Here is a 23,454-nt window from a genome sequence, read left to right on the forward strand (position 1 = left end):
CGATAAACGAGGGATTACTGTAATACAGTCTGTCTTGAATTACATGCACAATTGTTTCCATGGAAGACAAGATTCTAGAATCACAAGAGTCATCACAGATGTGTTCCGATTACATCTGTTCTATATGTTTTACACTGATTGTCGATTTCCCTGATGAATCAGTGAATTATAAAAAATATAAAAAATTGATCAAAGTCCATATGTTGGCTGAAAAAGTTCAGTCATCTAGAATCATTACACTTTTTGGAATTGGTCTGGAAAAAGTAATTGAATATGGATAATATTTCAATTGGTTTATTAATATGCTCAAACATTTTACAGAATGTTCTCATCTGGGGATGAAAGTTAGCCGATTGCAGGTATTGTCACATGCTCTGGGACATCTCAAGTTTAGGTTTCTGGTTGCCACATGTTGAAGCTGGGTTCGTTAAAGCAACTTATAGGGGAATTTTAACAAATTTGAGATGTACAGAAGACTGAGGAGAGAATAAATATGTCTAATATTGAAATCACTCGTTAATTGTTTTTGGTTGGCATCAGGACCAATAACTTGTATCCCAGACAGGCCTGTGGTGAGGTAACTGGATTTACAACAGTGCTCCTGTTCAAATAAAATTTAAAAAATGTGGCTCCTTCTCTTCCTCAACTACAGTCTCCTACTCCTTTTTCAGTTTTGTTTTGTACTTCTGTAAAAGTTCCATATGCTGTCTATGGTTTATAAATAATTAACATATGGGTTGTCAAAATTGTTTGAGATTATTTTCAGTGCTAGATCAGATGCCATCATTGAGAACTATGAAAAACAATACACACTGCAGGAACTGAAGTTGGCCCCCAGAACCCCTACTCAACACCGACCACCAGTAACCACCCTGTTTGTTATTTGGGGTAGCTTGGGCTGTTAACTGTCAAGAGTAACTCTCTCATCCCTTTATGCATAATACAAAATTATGTTCCAATTTGTTTGGCTTAATTTTTCCCAGCTACAGAAAGTAATAATAAAAAATACACGTAATTTGAACCCTTTCAGTTGGTCTGAATGTGTCATTAAATTATTGATTATGCCAATGATAGCATATTTTATTTTCAGTACGTGATTTTCCACGCGGCACTTTTGATCTGATTCGGATGGGGGCGATAGAGTCCATTTATCTCAGTTTAAGCTCCCGCTGCTGTCACGCAAGAAGCAGAACAAGTTATGACGTAACGCTCCGGTCTGTTTTGGAGAAGGGGTGGAAGATGGCGGCGTCCAAGGTGAAGCAGGACATGCCTCCTCCGGGGGGTTATGGTCCTGTTGATTACAAGAGAAATCTCCCCAAAAGGGGACTCTCTGGTTAGTAAACTAATCACATTTGTATTGCGTGGTTTAAAATTCGGAGTAGATCGTTTTATAGGCAGGCCTGTCAAACAAGGGACGCTAGCTAACGTTAGCTAGCTAATGTCTTGCCAAGTTTAATCATTTGTGTGATATTGTGAAACAAAAAAAGAGTTGTTGTCCTGTTTGTTATCCCTGTACTGTATTTTCTTCACAAATTACAACTGAGGTAACACCACAATTCAATTGCGTAAATATATGGGTAGCACAGACAGGGTTTGGAGATGATCTTGATTAAATAAATTGCTGACAGTGAATATTCTAATTTTCAGGGTATAGCATGCTCGCCATAGGAGTCGGTGTCATGTGTTTCGGTTATTGGAGACTCTTCAAATGGAACAGGGAGAGGAGGTAAAAACTGCCGCAATGGAGTTAATGTCACTGACATTGATTCATTGTACCAGTTCAGGTCATTGAGATGGGGTTTATTGTTGGTCAATGACCTGCTGATCTTTTCTGTTGGTGTGTTGTAGGCGGTTGCAGATTGAGGAGCTGGAAGCGAGGATAGCTCTTCTGCCTTTGCTGCAAGCAGAGCAGGACCGGAGGTAAGATAAGCACCAACATTGACACACAATCAAATGCTACTTCAACCGGGTAAAGGTAATTTACCAATTTTGGCCATGAATAATCAGTTGTCTTAGGAGCTCTGAATTTATTTCCCCAAAAGGCAACTACGGATGCTGCGGGAGAATCTGGAGGAGGAAGCAGTCGTAATGAAAGATGTCCCCGGCTGGAAGGTAAAGACATATGCTTGATTTTATTTCTGTCTAGACAGACAGATGTTTGTTTTACTTGTCAACTGTCATGAAGCTGCAGATGGTTGTTTTTCTAAATGTTCTAGAATAAGCATTTGAATGGAAGCAAATAACTCTCAGCAATGCTGCTCGTTCTACAGTGATGAGGAATAATAAGCTCCTCCTTGTTTGTGTCTATTTAGGTGGGAGAGAATGTCTTCCACACAGACCGCTGGGTGGCCCCCCTCACAGAGGAGTTGTTTAACCTTAGACCCCGGGAAGAGCTTCTACACAAGCGCTTTGGCTTCCTGTGGTACGTGTAGTCGCCCCCAGTCCAACCGTGTCACTACAGTACTCCTCGGCTACTATACCAGTCACAGCCACTAACCTGTTGACCTGAGTCCAGAACTCAACACAGCTTGTAAATGTTCTATATTAAAGTGATCTTTTCTGTACCTCATACTGGTTCTCTGTTTTATATCATTACTGAAGGCATATTACAGGTTAAACAGGGTCTTGAATGTATTCTGTTCTATAGCCTACATATGGTTGTCATCAGGTTCAAGCAATTGTTTTTAGTTCAGAGGGGATGAATTTGCATAACAATGATACTGTCTATCCAACATGGAAGCACCTTTTCAAAGCACAGACCCAGTCCTTCCCTAACAAGATGCAATAGAAAAGGAAAACATTTTGTCCTTCAGGCAATGTGTAAATTGCCTGAATTAACAATGGGTTGTCTGTGCAGCCCCACATTCTGCCTTCCAGCTCACATGGACGGAGTGATTCTGTTGCGCGGTGCCAAACATTGGCTACTCTTCAGACTGCTTGTAAGCCTTGTTGGGGAATTTCAACCAAAGAAACTTGTTTCCCGTTTTAGCCTGCTATTCAGTGAGAGTCAGTCATTGTTGTGTAAGGAGTATTAAGGTCTGGAAGTGTGAGTGTGTGTTGGGTAGACCACCCTGTGTGTTAAGCAGCTGCTCTTCATTGTGCTGGCACCTGTAATAACAGGAGGCCTAACTGGGCAGCGGCCAGTAGAGGCATGGACCATCTCCAATCTTATTCAGGAGGGCACAATATAACAGAATGCCCAGCCGCAAGATAGAACTGTGTTGTCTAGAACCGACTCTCGTGTGAAGTAGAATTTCTGATCTAAGGTCATTTGTGCATGTTATTATTTCCTTATGGTTAAGGTTGGGGCATGATAAGAGGATCCTAGATCTGTTCATGTTTCCCTAAATTTTGTCTCATTCAACAAAGAAAGTGGCCAGCACTGGTCACTGCACCCAGACTATGTTCAACATTCACCCTGAAAGAATGAAACCTGTGACAGATGGAAAGAGGCTTGCCCTTTCCTTCAGTTATTTTCAGCCTCTCATTTTCTGGATGACGTACCCCTGTCTTCTGTTGGAAACACTGCTTCATTATGTATGTGCAGATAAAGGAGTGAGAAGCATCAATGCTGTGATTTTATGTCCAGTTCATCAGTGGGGGCTCAAATTGGTAACTAAGTCCCTGCATCTGGCACACACCCCTCCCAGCTGCTTTGCTTTCCAGCTGTGTGTGTGTGGTGTGTGTGTGTGTGTTACCCCTTGCTTTAGTTGGACTGAGCTGTTGACTTTGAACCAATCAGATTCACCCACGGTAAGTCCTGGAAGGGCATTAACACTCACACAGGATGTGTGCATCAATGTGAGTTTGGGAGACGAGAGACTAACAGAAGAAACAGCAAGGAAGGGAGCTAGACCAAAAAAAATCAAATTTGCTCTCCCCGTCACACATTCTGAAGATGGACTACAGCTGTTCTAACCTAGAGACACTCAGAAAGCCTCTCCGCTACCTCAGGTGAGAATGAACACTGTCACACTCATGACTCTTTAAGGCATTGTTATCAATGGGTGGTGGTTTTTTCATAAGTAGTGTTTTAGGAAACTCATCTACTTTGTTCCACAAAAAGTCTTAATGAGTTTACCCAATTGTATGATTTGCTCTTCATTTCTCAAATACTTGCAACAGGAATGTGAGAAAATATTATGTTTCTTATGTTAATATTCTATATTCCAGAAATTGTGACTGAGACAGGTGTTAGATTGATCGTGGTGGTATGTTATGAATAATCCCACTGTGTGACATTTTGGAGGATTATTCTGGCTTTATAGGGATTAGGAAAGGATTGGGAGGTCTTTACCTGCTTTTAGATTTGCTCTTTTAAATCAGACCAATCTAATAAAAATGTAGTACACTGAAATAAAATATCAACGCAACATGTAAAGTGTTGTTCCGTTGTTTCATGATCTGAAATACAAGATCCCAAAAATTTTCCATATGCTCAAAAAAGCTTCTCTCAAATGTGCACAAATTTGTTTACATCCCTGTTAGTGAACATTTCTCCCTCACCAAGATAATCCATCCACCTGAGGTGTGGCATATCAAGAAGCTGATTAAACAGCATGATCATTACACAGGTGCAGCTTGTGCTGGGGACAATAAAAGGCCACTCTAAAATGTGCAGTTTTGTCACATCACAATGCCATAAATGTCTCAAGTTGAGGGAGCGTGCAATTGGCATGCTGACTGCAGGAATGTCCACCACAGCTTTTGCCAGATAATGTAATGAAAATGTTTCTACCATAAGCCACCTCCAACATTGTTTTAGAAAATTTGGCAGTACATCCAACCGGCCTCATAACCGCAGACCATGTGTAACCACACCACACCAGCCCACTCCACATCTAGTTTCTTCACCTGCGGGATCGTCTGAGACCAGCCACCTGGACAGCTGATGAAACTGTGGGTTTGCACAACCGAAGAATTTCTGCACAAACTGTCTGAAACCGTCGCGGGGAAGCTCATCTGCGTGCTCGTCGTCCTCACCAGGGTCTTGACCTGACTGCAGTTTGGCGTCGGAACAGACTTCACAGATGAATCCCGGTTTCAACTGAACCGGGCAGATGGTAGACAAATCAAACTTTATTTGTCACATGCGCCGAATACAACAGGTGTAGACCTTACTTACAAGCCATTAACCAACAATGCAGTTAAGAAAATACCTAAAAACAGTAATTAACAAATAATTAAAGAGCAGCAGTAAATAACAGCTTGTATGGCATCGTGTGGGAAAGCGGTTTGCTGATGTGGTGGCAGTGTGGTTATGGTATGGGCAGGCATAAACTACAGACATCGAACACACTTGTATTTTATCAATGGCAATTTTAATGCACAGAGATACCATGATCCTGAGGCCCATTGTTGTACCATTCATCCACCGCCATCACCTCATGTTTCAGCATGATAATGAACGGCCCCATGTCGCAAGGATCTTTACACAATTCTTTGAAGCTGAAAATGTCCCAGTTCTTCCATGGCCTGCACACTCACCAGACATGTCACTCATTGAGCATGTTTGAGATGCTCTGGATCGAAGTGTACAACAGGGTGTTCCAGTTCCCGCCAATATTCAGCAACTTCGCCCAGCCATTGTCGAGTGGGACAACATTCAACAGCCTGATCAACTCTTATGCAAAGGAAATGTGTCGCCCTGCATGAGGCAAATGGTGGTCACACCAGATACTGACTGGTTTTTTAAGGTATCTGTGACCAACAGATGCATATCTGTATTTCTAGTCATGTGAAACCCATAGATTAGGGCCTAATGAATTTATTTCATTATATGAACTCAGTAAAATCTTAGAAATTGTTGCATGTTGCGTTTTATATTTTTGTTCAGTGTAGTATTTACAAAGTATTTTTTTCACAGAATACCTCATCCTCCAAACCCCTAAAAGAGCAAGTTTAGTGCAACATTCGAGACAAGGAAAAGAAAAGACGAAGAAACCTTTAGAGGAACCAGTTGCAGCAGTCCAGCCCCCCCATGCCCCATGTTCTACTCCCCCTTGTTTCCCCTACCCACCACCGGCTTCCAATCTGAGGCAAAGAGGCAGTGCTAGATACCCCCCAGAATCACTCATTCATTATGGATATATATACTGTTAACAGAGCTGTGTATTAGAGCAGGATTCACTGAAAGTTCAGCTCCCTGCTTCCTGATCTCATACGGGGTGGCCATTGATTAGACAGCAGTGATATAATACCCCCCACTCAGAGTTTAACCTCTTTCAGGACACTTAAGTGTTCTCTCTCTCTGTTTCTCTCTCTCTCTCCCTCAGTAATGAGGAGGCTGCGGCCTTGGAGGCAGAGTTGTTGGGAGAGTATCGCTTTGGACCGCAGCAACTGATGGAGATCTGGGGCCATGCCTGTGCCATCGCTATCACCAAGGTATGTGTTCTCTTTTTCTTCCTTTAAGGGTAGTTTTGAGATCGGCAACTGAATGACATGATATACAACTTCTTTCCCTCTGTGCAGGCCTTCCCCCTGAGTTCCCTCAAGAGGCATCCTACAGTGTTGGTGATCTGTGGTCCCAATCAGAATGGCTGTATTGGTCTGGCCTGCGCTCGCCACTTACGCATGTTTGTGGGTAACCTGCCAGTGAAGTGAATTTGTTTTTCTGAACTAACTAAATGGCACTTATTTGACACTCAGTCCCTCTTCCCCTCCATCTATCTCTGTGCCAGGACTATATGCCCACAGTGTACTACCCCAAGCGCTCTACTCTGGCCCTGCACCGGGACTTTACAGTACAGTGTGAGAAAACGGACATCCCTTTCCTCTCATTTCTTCCCGCAGAGGTAAGGGAACTACTATGAGCTAACCAAGGTTCATTTGTATTATGTGGCCGTCTGACCACCATGCCATGATTTTGCAAAAAGAAACGAGACTCTCTAAAATGTGGAATGTTCACACGGGTTGTGTGTGAATGGTGCTCGCTCCCGAGTGGCGCAGCGGTCTAAGGCACTGCATCTCAGTGCTAGAGGTGTCACTACAGACCCTGGATTGGCCCAGCGTTGTCCGGGTTAGGGCTTTGCCGGAGTAGGTCGTCATTGTAAATAAGAATTTGTTCTTAACTGACTTGCCTAGTTAAATAAAGATAGAAAAATAAATGCCATTCTACTGGTTAGTGGTCTGACTGACGTGTTTGTCTTGTCCTACAGGTGCAGCTGATAAACGATGCGTATAACCTGGTGGTGGATGCCATCTTGGGGCCGGAGACGGAGCCGTCTGATATCAGTGAGCCCTACAGCAGCATCCTGCTCGCCCTCAGACACATCCGTATCCCCATCGCCAGTGTGGACATCCCCTCAGGTAACCACACCAAACCTACACACACCTGTCTGACAGCATCTACCTGCAGGGTTACCAGGGGCTAAAAAGCTATCCAAGTGTAGTGTTATTTGTTAGGGTTGGTCTGATACCATGGACTTGTCTGATGATAAGACTTGTCTGTCTTATTTTACTGCCAGTTTCAGATAAACTCAAACGTCATATGATAATGTTGGATAAACTAATTGATGACCTCATCTGTGTGATTTTAGGGTGGGACGAGGCCAACGTTGACTGTATAAACCCGACAGTGCTCATCTCCCTCATGGCACCAAAGAAGTGTGCTGTCGGTTTCAGTGGGACACATTACCTGGTGGGACGCATCCTGCCCTATGACATCCAGAGGAAGTATGAGCTCAATGCGCCAGAATACCATGGCACAGACTGTCTGGTTGAGCTAGGGTAAACAAACAGATGCTCTGTTTTTCCAAGGGTTCGATCAAATATTTAGAAGTGTAGACCTTCCTTCATCCTTGAGGTTATCTACTGAGTAAATATTATTGCTTTCACCAAACATTTCACATCAGATCAAGGGAAGAAGGAAGGATGCCTTATTTGTAATGAGGATATGTAGCAGATATCTCTTAGTGTGACAAGGAAATAGAGCTTTCTGTATATTCATAATCTCAGAAAACCGGTCAGATTGACCCGCGAGGAAGTTTGCACAGCTGTATAAAATATGATGTAACGTTTGCCAAAATAAACATGAGCTGTTAATAATTGGTCTAGGTTCATGTTTTGGTTTAGTGAAGAAAATAGTTGTTGAACATAAATGAAACAAAAGTATGTGGTATGGACACTGGGAGACTGCTCTCTGATACCCTGTATCATCTCTTGTTGTTGTGCAAGGCACTTCACCCCCACAAAGTAGAACACTTGTTAGGCAACTGTATCAAACACATCAACCCTCAGTCTGGAGAGCTACTGTGTGTGCAGGATTTTGATCCAGCCCTGCTCAAACAAAGCCAGTTTATCAAGGTCCAATTGAGCAGCTAATTTCTAAAATGTGGTTTGTTTGAGGGGGACTGGAATAAAAGCCTGCCCACCCAGTAGCTCTCCTGAAGGATGGTTGACCACCCTTGATGTAAAACATTGCAATATTACAACCAAATAAGTTGTATGCTTTTTGAAATAATTCACTCATTCAATATACCAAAGATCAAATGGCTATGGTAGGCTACAAATATTTTTATTCAGCTGAAGCCAGCCCATAAATGTACCTTTTCTAGTTTAGTCATATTTCTTTTAGCTACCTTGGAAGTGTTAACTTTGCATGCTGCTAAGCATCTATTGAGTTACAATGTCCCATACATTGGATGCCCAAATCAACTGGAACTATCTACAAACATAATAATAAAACATAATAATAAATATAATAAACATAATCTTTTCCTTAAAATTACTGATCGCGATTAACAAATTATTATTTTGATTCACGTTTCAATTCAACGTGATTGACCCGAATCCCAACTAGTACAATGCGAAGTGAATCGTTAATTTCGTCGAAAATAAGTGTTAAATGAATCGTTAAAAATTAAACCAGCTTTGTATCGCGCGTATCTGTGGAAAGTTTCGGGGCGACGAAAACATTAACACATGCGAATAATAGCTAAACAGTTAAGTAGAGGCTACGTTTCGAATTGTTAGTCTGTTTCTAGTTAGTCTGTTCTCTATCATATTTCATAGGCTAGGCCTGCCTACCTGCTACTGTAATGTGGGACCAAGTCACTATTATTCGAGTCACAAGCAAGTCACAAGGTCCGAGTCCCAAGGACATGTCAAGGCTCGAGCCAAATTCAAGTCATGCATTCTAAGAGCAAGTCGAGTCACAAGTTAAGTCAAGTAAAAAATAAAATAATAATCTATACATGCAATGACTTGTTCAACTACAAATCTTTGTCTATTAATTGGGGCTACCAGACAGCCCTTTTCATAGGGAACTTGTAGCAGTCATAAGGGCATGAAATCAGCAGAAGGCAGGTTGACGTGCTCAGTGTAGATGTATTTACATGTCTTGGTGATCCAATAGTGAAAGTGCCATAATACAAATACAAAATATACAAGTAGATTTACCAAATATACACAGGCAATAACCTCTGTATCAAGCTTAACCTGTCCTACCTGAACGGACACAGGTAGAGGGCAAGACTGTACAGCCTCCCCTTGAGAAACCAAATGGAATCTGTCTAACAGGAGCTCCAACAGGTAGGCCTGCATAATATAAGCACTTGGTACCCAGAACCATACAATTACCCAATTAGAAAATACAACCAATAAACTGGTTCTACAATATAAAAGGCAATTTCCACATCCATTGTTACATTCATCTTAATCAGACTTAATGATATTTCAACTAGAGGTCGACTGATTATGATTTTTCAATGCCGATACCGATACCGATTATTGGAGGACCAAAAAAAGCCGATACCGATTAATTGGCCGATTTTATTTATTTATTTATTTGTAATAATGACAATTACAACAATACTGAATGAACACTTAATTTAACTAAATATAATACATCAATAAAATCAATTTAGCCTCAAATAAATAATGAAACATGTTCAATTTGGTTTAAATAATGCAAAAACAAAGTGTTGGAGAAGAAAGTAAAAGTGCAATATGTGCCATGTAAGAAAGCTAACGTTTAAGTTCCTTGCTCAGAACATGAGAACATATGAAAGCTGGTGGTTCCTTTTAACATGAGTCTTCAATATTCCCAGGTAAGAAGTTTTAGGTTGTAGTTATTATAGGAATGATAGGACTATTTCTCTCTATACGATTTGTATTTCATATACCTTTGACTATTGGATGTTCTTATAGGCACTTTAGTATTGCCAGTGTAACAGTATAGCTTCCATCCCTCTCCTCGCCGCTACCTGGGCTCGAACCAGGAACACATCGACAACAGCCACCCTCGAAGCAGCGTTACCCATGCAGAGCAAGGGGAACAACTACTCCAAGTCTCAGAGCCAGTGACGTTTGAAACGCTATTAGCGCGCACACCGCTAACTAGCTAGCCATTTCACATCGGTTACACCAGCCTAATCTCTTGAGTTGATAAGCTTGAAGCATTGCGAAGAGCTGCTGGCAAAACGCACGAAAGTGCTGTTTGAATGAATGCTTACGAGCCTGCGGGTGCCTACCATCGCTCAGTCAGACTGCCCTATCAAATCATAGACTTAATTATAACATAATAACACACAGAAATACAAGCCTTAGGTCATTAATATGGTCGAATCCGGAAACTATCATCTCGAAAACAAAACATTTATTCTTTCAGTGAAATACAAAACTGTTCCGTATTTTATCTAACAGGTGGCATCCATAAGTCTAAATATTCCTGTTACATTGCACAACCTTCAATGTTATGTCATAATTACGTAAAATTCTGGCAAATTAGTTCGCAACGAGCCAGGCGGCCCAAACTGTTGCATATACCCTGACTCTGCGTGCAATAAATGCAAGAGAAGTGACACAATTTAACCTGGTTAACATTGCCTGCTAACCTGGATTTCTTTTAGATAAATATGCAGGTTTAAAAATATATACTTCTGTGTTTTGATTTTAAGAAAGCCATTGATGTTTATGGTTAGGTACACGTTGGAGCAACGACAGTCCTTTTTCGCGACTGCGCACTGCATCGATTATATGCAACGCAGGACACGCTAGATAAACTAGTAATATCATTAACCATGTGTAGTTATAACTAGTGATTATGATTGATTGATTGTTTTTTATAAGATAAGTTTAATGCTAGCTAGCAACTTACCTTGGCTTCTTACTGCATTCGCGTAACAGGCGGGCTCCTCGTGAGGCAGGTGGTTAGAGCGTTGGACTAGTTAACCGTAAGGTTGCAAGATTGAATCCCTGAGCTGACAAGGTAAAAATCTGTCGTTCTGCCCCTGAACAACGCAGTTAACCCACTGTTCCTAGGCAGTTATTGAAAATAAGAATGTGTTCTTAACTGACTTGCCTAGTTAAATTTGAGACTTTGAGATATCAGCTGATGTAAGAAGGGCTATATAAATGAATTTGGTTTGAAATTAAGGTGTACAATCTTTTTCTTTACCGATTTCCGATTGTTATGAAAACTTGAAATTGGCCCTAATTAATCGGCCATTCCGATTAATCGGTCGACCTCTAATTTCAACACCATCAACACCATGCATACATGGAAGGTTATGTGGAGTGCAGGCCACATAGCCTATTTCTATGCGCTCCTATCACACCCAACTAAAATGACAGGGGACACAGACACACAGAACTCTGACATAACCCGTGAAATATGAACAAGGAAACCATACATTGAATTAAATAAATAGAAAATCTATACCTGTTTGGTTCTAATTATCAGAGTAAGAACGCGGACACTATGAAAGCGTAAACCAAGTTTATTCTTCGAAAAGGTTGAACAGCTGAATAGACAAAAACATTTTCACACAAGCACTGATATTTAACCCTTTCTCCTATGCAGAGTCTCCTCCTACACATCTGAACAGCCAATGCATCTCTGTTGCTAGACAGAACCTTGGTGATATCTGTTCTTCCTCACTTCATCTGACCTGACCTCTGCCCCAAAGTGCTCACTCCTCCCCAACTCACAGCTGTCATGGTGACTGGTACCAGACTGTGTCTCTTCTCCTCCCAGAGGATCCCTCCCATAGGATCCCTGATGGCTAACAATAACATATCCTGACATAATGTAAACGTTATACATTACCCTCTCTCCCTCACTGACTTGAATAAGTATATTTCAGAACCCAACATACCTAATGAGTCTTACGAACTTTCATGTGCACTATAAACATCACACCCACTCAGAGCAGGGTAACAAATGGTTGGCTAAATGGAAATGTATCTGTAGGCCTATCAAACATGGAACAGAAATGCCTACGTTTTGCAATAAACGGTACGGGGATGGAATGATGAAATGCTAGCAATTATTGTAGTATTAGATGGAATATAGATTTACCACATAGGGCCTATGCATTTAAACGTGTGAAAGCAACAGCCAACATTTCAACAAGAGAAAAAACGCACCCTCCACTGGAAGGAGTTTGGAGAGTGCATGTGAAGAGCCGCACCTATGGTGTGTCATCGCCACAGTAATAATAAGATAAGTAAATGATCTGTGTTCAAATCAAAGTTTATTTGTCACGTGCACCGAATACAACAGTGAAATGCTTACTTACAGGCTCTAACCAATAGTGCAAAAAAGGTATTAGGTGAACAATAGGTAAGTAAAGAAAACAGTAGTGAGCCTACATACAGACACCGGTTAGTAAGGCTGATTGAGGTAGGTATGTACATGTAGATATGCATACAGTGGGGCAAAAAAGTATTTAGTCAGCCACCAATTGTGCAAGTTCTACCACTTAAATCGCCACAGTAATAATAAGATAAGTAAATGATCTGTGTTCAAATCAAAGTTTATTTGTCACGTGCACCGAATACAACAGTGAAATGCTTACTTACAGGCTCTAACCAATAGTGCAAAAAAGGTATTAGGTGAACAATAGGTAAGTAAAGAAAACAGTAGTGAGCCTACATACAGACACCGGTTAGTAAGGCTGATTGAGGTAGGTATGTACATGTAGATATGCATACAGTGGGGCAAAAAAGTATTTAGTCAGCCACCAATTGTGCAAGTTCTACCACTTAAAAAGATGAGAGGCCTGTAATTTTCATCATAGGTACACTTCAACTATGACAGACAAAATGAGAAAAGAAAATCCAGAAAATCACATTGTAGGAATTTTAATGAATTTATTTGCAAATTATGGTGGAAAATAAGTATTTGGTCACCTACAAACAAGCAAGATTTCTGGCTCTCACAGACCTGTAACTTCTTCTTTAAGAGGCTCCTCTGTCCTCCACTCGTTACCTGTATTAATGGCACCTGTTTGAACTTGTTATCAGTATAAAAGACACCTGTCCACAACCTCAAACAGTCACACTCCAAACTCCATTATGGCCAAAACCAAAGAGCTGTCAAAGGACACCAGAAACAAAATTGTAGACCTGCACCAGGCTGGGAAGACTGAATCTGCAATAGGTAAGCAGCTTGGTTTGAAGAAATCAACTGTGGGAGCAATTATTAGGAAATGGAAGACATACAAGACCACTGATAATCTCCCTCGATCTGGGGCTCCACGCAAGATCTCACCCCGTGGGGTCAAAATGATCACAAGAACGGTGAGCAAAAATCCCAGAACCACACGGGGGGACCTAGTGAATGACCTGCAGAGAGCTGGGACCAAAGTAACAAAGCCTACCATCAGTAACACACTACGCCGCCAGGGACTCAAATCCTGCAGTGCCAGACGTGTCCCCCTGCTTAAGCCAGTACATGTCCAGGCCCGTCTGAAGTTTGCTAGAGAGCATTTGGATGATCCAGAAGAAGATTGGGAGAATGTCATATGGTCAAATGAAACCAAAATAGAACTTTTTGGTAAAGACTCAACTCGTCGTGTTTGGAGGACAAAGAATGCTGAGTTGCATCCAAAGAACACCATACCTACTGTCAAGCATGGGGGTGGAAACATAATGTTTTGGGGCTGTTTTTCTGCAAAGGGACCAGGACGACTGATCCGTGTAAAGGAAAGAATGAATGGGGCCATGTATCGTGCGATTTTGAGTGAAAACCTCCTTCCATCAGCAAGGGCATTGAAGATGAAACGTGGCTGGGTCGTTCAGCATGACAATGATCCCAAACACACCGCCCAGGCAACGAAGGAGTGGCTTCGTAAGAAGCATTTCAAGGTCCTGGAGTGGCCTAGCCAGTCTCCAGATCTCAACCCCATAGAAAATCTTTGGAGGGAGTTGAAAGTCTGTGTTGCCCAGCAACAGCCCCAAAACATCACTGCTCTAGAGATCTGCATGGAGGAATGGGCCAAAATACCAGCAACAGTGTGTGAAAACCTTGTGAAGACTTACAGAAAACGTTTGACCTCTGTCATTGCCAACAAAGGGTATATAACAAAGTATTGAGATAAACTTTTGTTATTGACCAAATACTTATTTTCCACCATAATTTGCAAATAAATGCATTAAAAATCCTACAATGTGATTTTCTGGATTTTTTTCCTCATTTTGTCTGTCATAGTTGAAGTGATGAAAATTACAGGCCTCTCTCATCTTTTTAAGTGGGAGAACTTGCACAATTGGTGGCTGACTAAATACTTTTTTGCCCTACTGTATATGATGGACAGAGAGTAGCAGTAGTGTAAAAGAGGGAGTGGGGGGACACAATGCAGACAGCCCGGTTAGCCAATGTGCGGGAGCACTGGTTGGTCGGGCAAATTGTGGTAGTATGTACATGAATGTATAGTTAAAGTGACTATGCATATGCATATATGATAAACAGAGTAGCAGCAGCAGCGTCAAAGAGGGGTTGGGGGGGGGCACACAATGCAAATAGTCTGGGTAGCCATTTGATTACCAGTTCAGGAGTCTTATGGCTTGGGGGTAAAAACTGGACTTGTACCCGATCAAACATCTCTCGAGAGACCTGAAAATAGCTGTGCAGCAACACCTCCCATCCAACCTGACAGAGCTTGAGAGGATCTGCAGAGAAGGGGAGAAACCCCCCAAAACAGATGTGCCAAGCTTGTAGCATCATACCCAAGTAAACTCGAGGCTGTGTAAAATCTCTGTCAAAGGCGCTCCAACAAAGTACTGAGTAAAGGGTCTGAATACTTATGTAAATGTATTTCTAAAAACCTGTTTTTGCTTTGTGGGGTATTATGTGTAGATTAGGGGAAATGTAATCAATTTTAGAATAAGGCTGACGCTTTAACCGACCTCGGTTAGCCGAACCCTATGAGTGTGCTTACACACTATTGATCTAGGCTGATATGTGGATTTATTGGTTGATAGTTGCATTTTTTAAATAATTTAAGCAATTACATTCACAGGTATTACTTTTCAGATTTGTATCATTTTCCAAAACCTTTCCAGGCCTGGAAAACACCTGGATAGAATTCCATGACTTTCCCAGCATTTTCATGACTGTATGAGCCCGACACCATCTAAACTCAGCAAAAAAATAAGATAATTCGTGAAAATCCAAATAACTTCCCAGATCTTCATTGTAAAGGGTTTGAACACTGTTTCCCATGCTTGTTCAATGAACCATAAACAATTAATAAACATGCACCTTTGGAACGGTTGTTAAGACACCAACAGCTTACAGATGTAGGAAATTAAGATCAGTTATGAAAGCTTTGGACACTAAAGAGGCCTTTCTACTGACTCTGAAAAACACCAAAAGAAAGATGCCTAGGGTCATTGCTCATCTGCGTGAACATGCCTTACAGGCTGACCACACTGTGTTGCAAAATACATTTAGAAATCTATGTTATTCAGTTATTGCGCCAACGAGCGTCTGTGTTGCCAAGGGCTAAAAATAGAAGTTTTTTCTATTTCTGACGCAGATCGCGCTGCAAGTCCTGCCTCTCCCATCTCATTGGTTATGCCCACGTGGGTGACTGAAAGACAAATGAGGTCAGTGGCGGTAATGCACCTAATTTATGAAAGTTGCCAATCGCAATATAAAGTCAAGAGAAGAAAAAGCCTGGAAAAAGAGAGATGACTAGAAACGATTCGGTTGACCGTTTTATGAGTGGATTAATTGGCGGAGTAGAGGACCTTGTGCATTTCAGGTAAAATAACAACTCAATGTTTATATCCCAGGACAAATTAGCTAGCAAGTGCAAGCTAACTAGCTAAATTGCCATAAATGTTTAATGCTTTTCGACCTGTCCCCAAATTAATATAATAGGTTCAGAGTTTGTTTTGATACTTTAACCTGAGTGTCGCGATCGCGTTTGGTGTGGGGGAAAAAAATAAATGTATGCACAATGGCGCACGCGCTCAGCCGATTTGGGTTCTGTTTTATAGGCTGACCAAACCGCTTGTGTCGTGCGCGAGCATTGCAAAATACATTTAGAAATCTATGTTATTCAATTATTGCACCCACACTGCTCGCGCACATCTGCATGCCGAAGGGCTAATATAGAAGTCCTTTCTATTTCTGACGCAGATCACGCTGCAAGTCCTGCCTCCCATCTTCTCATTGGCGCTCCCACGTGGGTGATTGAAAGATGAACTGTGTTGCCGGTCGGTGTAGTAATACTATGAAAGTTTAGATGCCAATCACCATATAAGTTCAAAGATGAAAAAGCCTGGAAGGAGGAAAGATGACTAGAAACGATTCAGTTGACCGTTTTAAGTGTGGATTAATTGGCGGAGTAGAGGACCTTGTGCATTTCAGGTAAAATAACAACTCAATGTTTATATCCCATGACAAATTAGCTAGCAACAACAAGCTAGCTAAATAGGACAAATTAGCTAGAAAGTGCAAGCGAACTAGGTAAATTGCCATAAATGTTTAATGCTTTTTGACCTGTTCCCAAATTAAATGTAATTGGCTCAGTTTGTTTTGATATTTTAACCTGCGTGTCGTGATAGCGTTTGGTGTAGAGGGACAAAATACATTTATGCACGATGGCGCACGCGCGCTGCTGGTTTGGGTTCCGTGTTAGGCATGCTGCAAGGAGGCATGAGGACTGCAGATGTGGCCAGGGCAATAAATTGCAATGTCCGTACTGTGAGCTACAGGGAGACAGGACGGACAGCTGATCGTCCTCACAGTTGCAGACCAAGTGTATTAACACCACCACAGGATTGGTACATCCAAACATCACACATGCGGGACAGGTACAGAATAGCAACAACTGCCCGAGTTACACCAGGAACGCACAATCCCTCCATCAGTGCTCAGACTGTTCGCAATAGGCTGAGAGAGGCTGGACTGAGGGCTTGTAGGCGTGTTGTAAGGTAGGTCCTCACCAGACATCACCGGCAACAAACCCACCATTGCTGGACCAGGCAGGACTGGCAAAAAGTGCTCTTCACTAAGTTGTGATTTTCTCTCACCAGGGGTGATGGTCAGATCCACGTTTATCATAGAAGGAATGAGCGTTACACCGAGGCCTGTACTCTGGAGCAGGATCAATTTGGAGGTGGAGGGTCCGTCGTGGTCTCACAGCATCATCGGACTGAGCTTGTCATTGCAGGCAATCTCAACGCTGAGCGTTACAGTGAAGACATCCTCCTCCCTCATGTGGTACCCTTCCTGCAGGCTCATCCCGATATGACCCTCCAGCATGACAATGCCAACAGCCATACTGCTCATTCTGTGAGTGATTTCCTGCAAGACAGTAATGTCAATGTTCTGCCATGGCCAGGGAAGAACCTTGATCTCAATCCCATTGAGCACATCTGGGACCTGTTGGATTGGAGTGTGAGGGCCATTCCCCCGAGAAACTTGCAGGTGCTTTGACTGGGTAACATGTCACAGCAAGAACTGGCAAATCTAGTGGTCCACAAGGAGATGCACCACAGTATTAGTGCAGCTGGTGGCCACACCAAATACTTAATTTAGATTTGGCCCCCCTTTCTTCAGGGACACATTATTCAATTTCTGTTAGTCACATGTCTGTGGAACTTGTTCAGTTTATGTCTCAGTTGTTGAATCTTATGTTCATACAAATATTTACACGTTAAGTTCGCTGAAAATAAACGCAGTTGACAAGAGGACGTTTCTTTTTTTGCTGAGTTTATATCCTTAAAACATGGTGTTGGTTAGTCTGATTTTATTGAAGAAACGAGTTCACAATATATCATATTGTTAGCGTAACAGTTAAGAGCATAGCGCCAGTATCCAAAAGGTCATTGCCTCAAATCCCTGAGCAAAACACGTGAAAAATTTGCCCTCGAGTAAGGCACTTCATAATTGCGCCTGTAAGTCGCTCTGGATAAGAACTTCTGCTAAACGTACATAGAAACAGGTTACTTTAAAACAACTAGTTACTGGAACAGGTGAAACTATTGACTACATCCGTCTAGAGCTATGAACACCAACACGAGGAAAGTAGCTTTTTTTGTAACATGTTAGTATGGTGTCCCATAGACAAATCACTTCACCTAAAGCTGTTTCCCCAAAGAGATGTAGCTTGTAGGATCTCTATACAAAATGTTTAAGATGAGAAAATATTTTTCCCCAGAACTCCTGGGAACCAGTGACTGCATTGAAGACAGAACTCAGCCAATGCAGAGTACTGGGTTGATGTGGACTCCACTGCTACTCACACCACCTCCAGACACTGGACCTGAGACCAAGGAATGAAAGAACTAATTAGTTAATTGCATAAATCATGCATTTTTCAGAGCATTTGATGTGGCAGCTTCACAGATACGAAAAACTGTACAAAAATAGACAAACCTGGAACACTGCTGCAGGAGATTCCAGTTTATCACCATCTGCCACTGGAGAGTTCAGTCTCCAAAAATTGAACTCACCCTAAAAGAGAAGACATTCATGACATTAGAACAGAATCTCACAAAGACAACAGGACTTTGGCATGCAACAGCATAACTTGTTCGACTACCCAGACTTTATACACAATGCTTAGAACCACGCTATTAAAACAAAACAGATAAGAGCAAGAAAAAAAAAAACACAAATCAGTGGGTTGTACATCAAGAGGGGCAATTGAGGTGATCACAATTGAGTTTGACTGAAATACATAGAAGACATGACGGAAGAGTAATCGTACTGAGGCCAGGTTAAGTCATTTCGCTAAGGCACATTTCAAGAGGGGGCAGTTGTGGACTTAAGCATCGTGTGTTGCAAAATGGCCAGGGGACGTTTGACTGGCAGTCTCTGCAGCAGGGGGACAACGGCTAAAACATTGCTGGAAATAAAATAACTGAAGGATGTGAGCAAAAGGAGTTTACCTCACGTGAACTGGCCTATTGATTGTCCACAAATGAACTAGGCAAGAGAGCAGCTTTCACTTCTGACGAGCACTGGTTGGTAGGAGCAACAGGTCATTCGCCAAGGACTTGTAGACATTTTCTGTAGCTGAGCAATGAAGCATTAACAGGACCCTCCCCCCCACCCCCATGAGTAGGCCACACTAGTCATGTCAAGAACATAAAATATTCCTCTAGGCGAATTAACTACCCATTTATTTACCAAACCACTACTAAAGTGCCCAGTGGCATCAAGTACTCAAACTAAACTGTTAAGGGCAACCATAGTCAAAGCTTTGACTACCAGTACCCCACTAACCATTAGCCACTAAAAGGCAAACCCCACACTTCAGCCTCAGAGGGAAAATATGCCAACAGAAGTTACTTCTATAATACTGTAACCATGGCACTTCCTGTGAATAGCAGTTATTCCCTGTGATTTAAACTTATTCCCAGTTTCGGGATGTATATGTTGGAAGTTAAGTTTCTGTAGTACCAGAGAAGTTGTTAAACACCAGAAGGGAAACATTTAAATGCTATGAAGATACACCAACTGGCAAATACTGACAAACTGCTAACCTCCCCATAAGTATGTTCAAGGCACAAGTATTTTCAACAAATCGTTTTAATGGGCTCCATGAAGCCAAAATTGACAAAAAATAATCTTCAATGTTGATGATACAAAGAACAGAAAGTACAAAATCGTTCCCAGGTGGAATATTTGGGAAGAGTAGTAACAGTATGAATTGGTATGTTTTTTTGTTCTCTTTAAGTTAAGTCCATTATAACAAGCACATTTAAAATGCAGGCTTTTGAGCAGAGCAAAACACTGCGGGCAGATTGGAGCCCGCTGCAATTTGCAACTTCATGAACAGCCGGCCACTTCAGGCGTGCAGTGTCACCAGCCTTAAAGGAATTCACTATTTTTGGAAACTTAACACAGGACCGTCGGCTATATCAAGAACCTCAATGGTATGGGTGAAGGCATTGCTGCCTAGCAACACAAGGAATGCATTCATAAAATCCAAAAAGCACTTCCCGGCCAGTTTTCTAAAGCACCTAAGTGGATTTTTTTTAACTGTTTTAAAACTTGGCAGGAGGTAGGTCGGACATTGTCGTTTAAAACAAAAACAGGAAGTTAACAAGCCCCATTGATATCCCAATATTAATATATAGGATTCAAATGGTGATGTCAGACAGTGCTGGATAGGAACAGGGCGTAGAAAGTAACTGATGCTGTTATTCAAAAACAGCCATGTGATGCAATATTTGAGTTCACTAAATTTGCAGCACCAACAAGTACGACATTATGCTTTATCAATTGAAATGCCATAAGAGCAAATAGAGATGCATCCTTTAGAGAACACCTCCAACTGGAACTTCTATTAAACATGGTTTGTAAATGAATGGCCGAAACTCATGGCTAAATTTAAAGACGCTCGAGCTACTTAAACACAGAATAGGACTACAAAAAATCATCAGGTCAACACGTGGACAAATTTCTTGAGAGGAGCGCATCTTTTTAAATACAGCCAGCCAAGGGATGATCTTGAATCGGGGGGCAGATTTTTACTCGTGAGCAGCTGAGGACAAGAAGTGGGCACACAGACACTGAGTTTAGGAAACAAGTTCACGAACATTTGAGTTTGACAACATCCAACATGGTTACCCACTAAACAGTCGCAAATAGCTTAACCAACTAGTGTTGGAGGTCTTTCTGTAATAAACAGTGCTGGGAGTAAGATGAAGCAAATATGATCCCAGCAAATTGAATGAGTTCAGAGTACACTTAAGGGAGGGAAGGAACGGCGCACTGAACTTGAAGGCATTCTATACTAGTCAGGGGAATGGATTTGATTCCAGAACCTTGAGGAAGTGTCCTAGGCCTATTGATGCAAGCACATCATTACGCTAGTACACACAACTCATACATACCATAACTGTCGTAGCTGTCTCTGTAGGATCCCCCAGAGCGATCCCCGTAGCCTCCCTGGCCCCTAACATTGGAGGAGAAAAAAATATATAGGTAAGGTCGCTGTCCGCTGTAAAGGATGCAAGACAGGAAGTTCTACAAACAATTTGAGTATCTCTTAATTGGCAGTCGGACGTGTCGCCTCACCTATTGTCCCTGTATCCTCCGCCACCAGAAGAGTATCCTCCTCCGCCACCACCACCACCGCTCCTGTATCCACCGCCACTTCCATAGCTCCGGTCTCCGCCGCCACCATAACTCCGATCTCCTCCGCCGCCGCCATAGCTCCTCTCACCATATCCCCTGTCACCACCACCACCATATCCTCCACCACCTGGGAACAAACCCGCACAGGCGGTTCAAAAACCAACTCACATTGAAAGCAAAACACACTGATATGCGACTACAGCCAAGAGGGAGGGCAGGACAAACGCTAATGGAGGATGGGGAGCACACCATTTTGCAGATTGTCTGCCCATACCTCGCGAGTAAACTCGCCCACCTCTTCCTCTCCCCCCTCCATATCCACCTCCACCGCCATATCCACCACCTCCTCTGGACCCTCTGAATCCACCACCGCCGCCTCCTGAACGACCACCACCCTTGCCCGCCTCATCCACACGAATTGTTCTGCCGTCAACGGACTGCAAGAGAAAAGGGGTTAGCCATCGCAGTTCATAAACATTTGTTTTATGTATGGGTTTAATGCATTGAAATGTGTCTGGTGGGCCATCATATTGTTTGTAGCTGTAAGACATTTATAGTGGTAGGGGAGATATTCAAACACTTGTGTTATAATAATTATACATGCAAAAACGAGGTAAATAAATGCGTCGGTAAATTGTGATCAACATATCTACCTTGCCGTTCATGCCATCCAAAGCGTCCTTCGCATCCTCGGCATTATCGTACTTTACGAAGCCGAATCCACGAGACCTTCCCGTTTCTTTGTCCCTGATGACATCAACTGAGCGAGACCAAAACATTAATTAACCGTAAGTTCAACATTTCTGATAATATATTTAGTAGCTAACCATCGCTCAAATAAAATTACTTTGGACGCACCTTTTGCAATGTTACCATACTTAGCGAAAGCTTCCGCCAGAGATTCTTCTGTTGTGTCGAAGCTCAGGCCACCGACGAAAAGTTTTCCTTCGTCGGACATGTTTCTTTGTCTGCAAGGGAAAAAGCCCGGGTCAAATAAAATCCCATTAAGTATCGTTACCTGGCCATTTCCATTAATATCAAAGTTACATAACGTACTCCCGATACCTACATGAGTTGTAAATCTAGCTAGGTCACATCTAGGGTAGTTAACAATTGTCTGACGCACATTGCGCACAACATAATTAGCTACGTTAGCCAGCTAGCGCTAGGCCAACCTGTAAATAATTATCGGAATTCAGGTAAATACAACAATTTCGAACGTTACTTAACCTGCTATGATGGAAAACAAATTACGCGTAAACCGTACGCGGTGATCAGCCGTCTGGCTAAATGAGTCTTACAGACCGGAGAAGAAAAAAAAACAGGCCAAGAAGGGAGCGCCATTTTACACCACGTTGTTGGCCTGCTTCGCCACCTGGTGCTAAGCTAAAGGCGAAGACGCAGCCATCTTTACAATGAAGTTGATAGTTACCGTTAGGTGAAACGAAGACTGAAATTAGCAAAAAAATGAAATTTAAAAAAGGAGGGTTAAACATCCGTGTATTTAATGTATGTTAACCAACTAGTTCTCGCAGAAAAACTAAGATCAGTTTAAGTGAACTGGCAAAATGCATGTGTGGAAAATTAACGTTCGGGAGTACCTTCGCTAACTAAAGCGGCTTTCGAACCACGTTTATTCAACAATAACTCAATTTCTGTAAATTACACTATAATTATTTAGAATACCTAAAGACGACCAAAATAACGCTAAATCGGGCAATCAGCTAAATACACCAGCCACAAAATATATAAAAACGTACCTTTTACGGACAGAACGAGAAGAGCTGGTGTTTAGAGAGGCACGTCGTCGCAAAAGAAATGGAAGCGCACACTCTGTCTGTGACGACTGTTAGCGAAGTATTTAAATGACTTTGCGGGGGGGGCGTGATCTTGTCTTATTTGAATATGGGCACATCTTTTTCGCGGTAACCTTTCATTGACAATTTCAAACGAATTGATTAAATTATAACAGCTATTCAATAATATATGAGTTTGCTATTTGAGTTTGTAAACTTATACGCCCAATGTATTTTACACTTTTAAAGTCAGTAGAAATTGGGCTATATTTGATTAATTATTAAGGCTACTTTGCCCACTGGTTTTATATAGGCAACTTTTTTATTTTT

General features: G+C 42.0%; 3 protein-coding genes across 11 annotated transcripts; 2 read left to right on the plus strand and 1 right to left on the minus strand.

Annotated features, from left to right (window-relative positions):
• Window positions 1–1,112: 1,112 nt before the first annotated feature.
• LOC139550310 (NADH dehydrogenase [ubiquinone] 1 alpha subcomplex subunit 13-like) lies at window positions 1,113–2,569 on the plus strand. The gene is made up of 5 exons (XM_071361131.1): window positions 1,113–1,333; window positions 1,648–1,726; window positions 1,849–1,920; window positions 2,043–2,112; window positions 2,313–2,569. Exons 1-5 carry the CDS (start codon window positions 1,129–1,131, stop codon window positions 2,430–2,432), a joined length of 546 nt encoding a protein of 181 aa, XP_071217232.1. The 5' UTR covers window positions 1,113–1,128; the 3' UTR covers window positions 2,433–2,569.
• Window positions 2,570–3,782: 1,213 nt separating this feature from the next.
• On the plus strand, window positions 3,783–8,046 carry LOC139550309 (yjeF N-terminal domain-containing 3-like). Its single transcript, XM_071361129.1, has 6 exons — window positions 3,783–3,954; window positions 6,276–6,384; window positions 6,472–6,579; window positions 6,681–6,794; window positions 7,158–7,308; window positions 7,539–8,046. Exons 1-6 carry the CDS (start codon window positions 3,899–3,901, stop codon window positions 7,730–7,732), a joined length of 732 nt encoding a protein of 243 aa, XP_071217230.1. The 5' UTR covers window positions 3,783–3,898; the 3' UTR covers window positions 7,733–8,046.
• A 9,887-nt stretch (window positions 8,047–17,933) lies between these two features.
• Window positions 17,934–23,192, minus strand: LOC139550289 (cold-inducible RNA-binding protein B-like). Of its 9 annotated transcripts, none has more exons than XR_011670002.1 (8): window positions 23,089–23,192; window positions 22,187–22,296; window positions 21,982–22,088; window positions 21,672–21,765; window positions 21,269–21,455; window positions 21,085–21,146; window positions 18,617–18,694; window positions 17,934–18,503 (listed from the first exon to the last, which is right to left on the minus strand). XR_011670002.1 is itself a non-coding variant. In XM_071361091.1 (7 exons), the coding sequence occupies exons 2-7, from the start codon at window positions 22,284–22,286 to the stop codon at window positions 20,719–20,721; spliced, it is 564 nt and encodes a 187-aa protein (XP_071217192.1). In that variant the 5' UTR covers window positions 22,287–22,296; window positions 23,089–23,192; the 3' UTR covers window positions 19,757–20,718. The 9 variants fall into 9 exon arrangements, 4 of the variants coding, with proteins under 4 accessions (XP_071217192.1, XP_071217191.1, XP_071217190.1 ...); XR_011670000.1 differs by having other exon boundaries at window positions 21,651–21,765; XR_011669999.1 differs by having other exon boundaries at window positions 21,624–21,765.
• Between the last annotated feature and the right edge of the window lie 262 nt (window positions 23,193–23,454).

The sequence above is a fragment of the Salvelinus alpinus genome, chromosome 23 (genome assembly GCF_045679555.1).
Source record: "Salvelinus alpinus chromosome 23, SLU_Salpinus.1, whole genome shotgun sequence".
Classification (NCBI taxonomy): domain Eukaryota; kingdom Metazoa; phylum Chordata; class Actinopteri; order Salmoniformes; family Salmonidae; genus Salvelinus; species Salvelinus alpinus.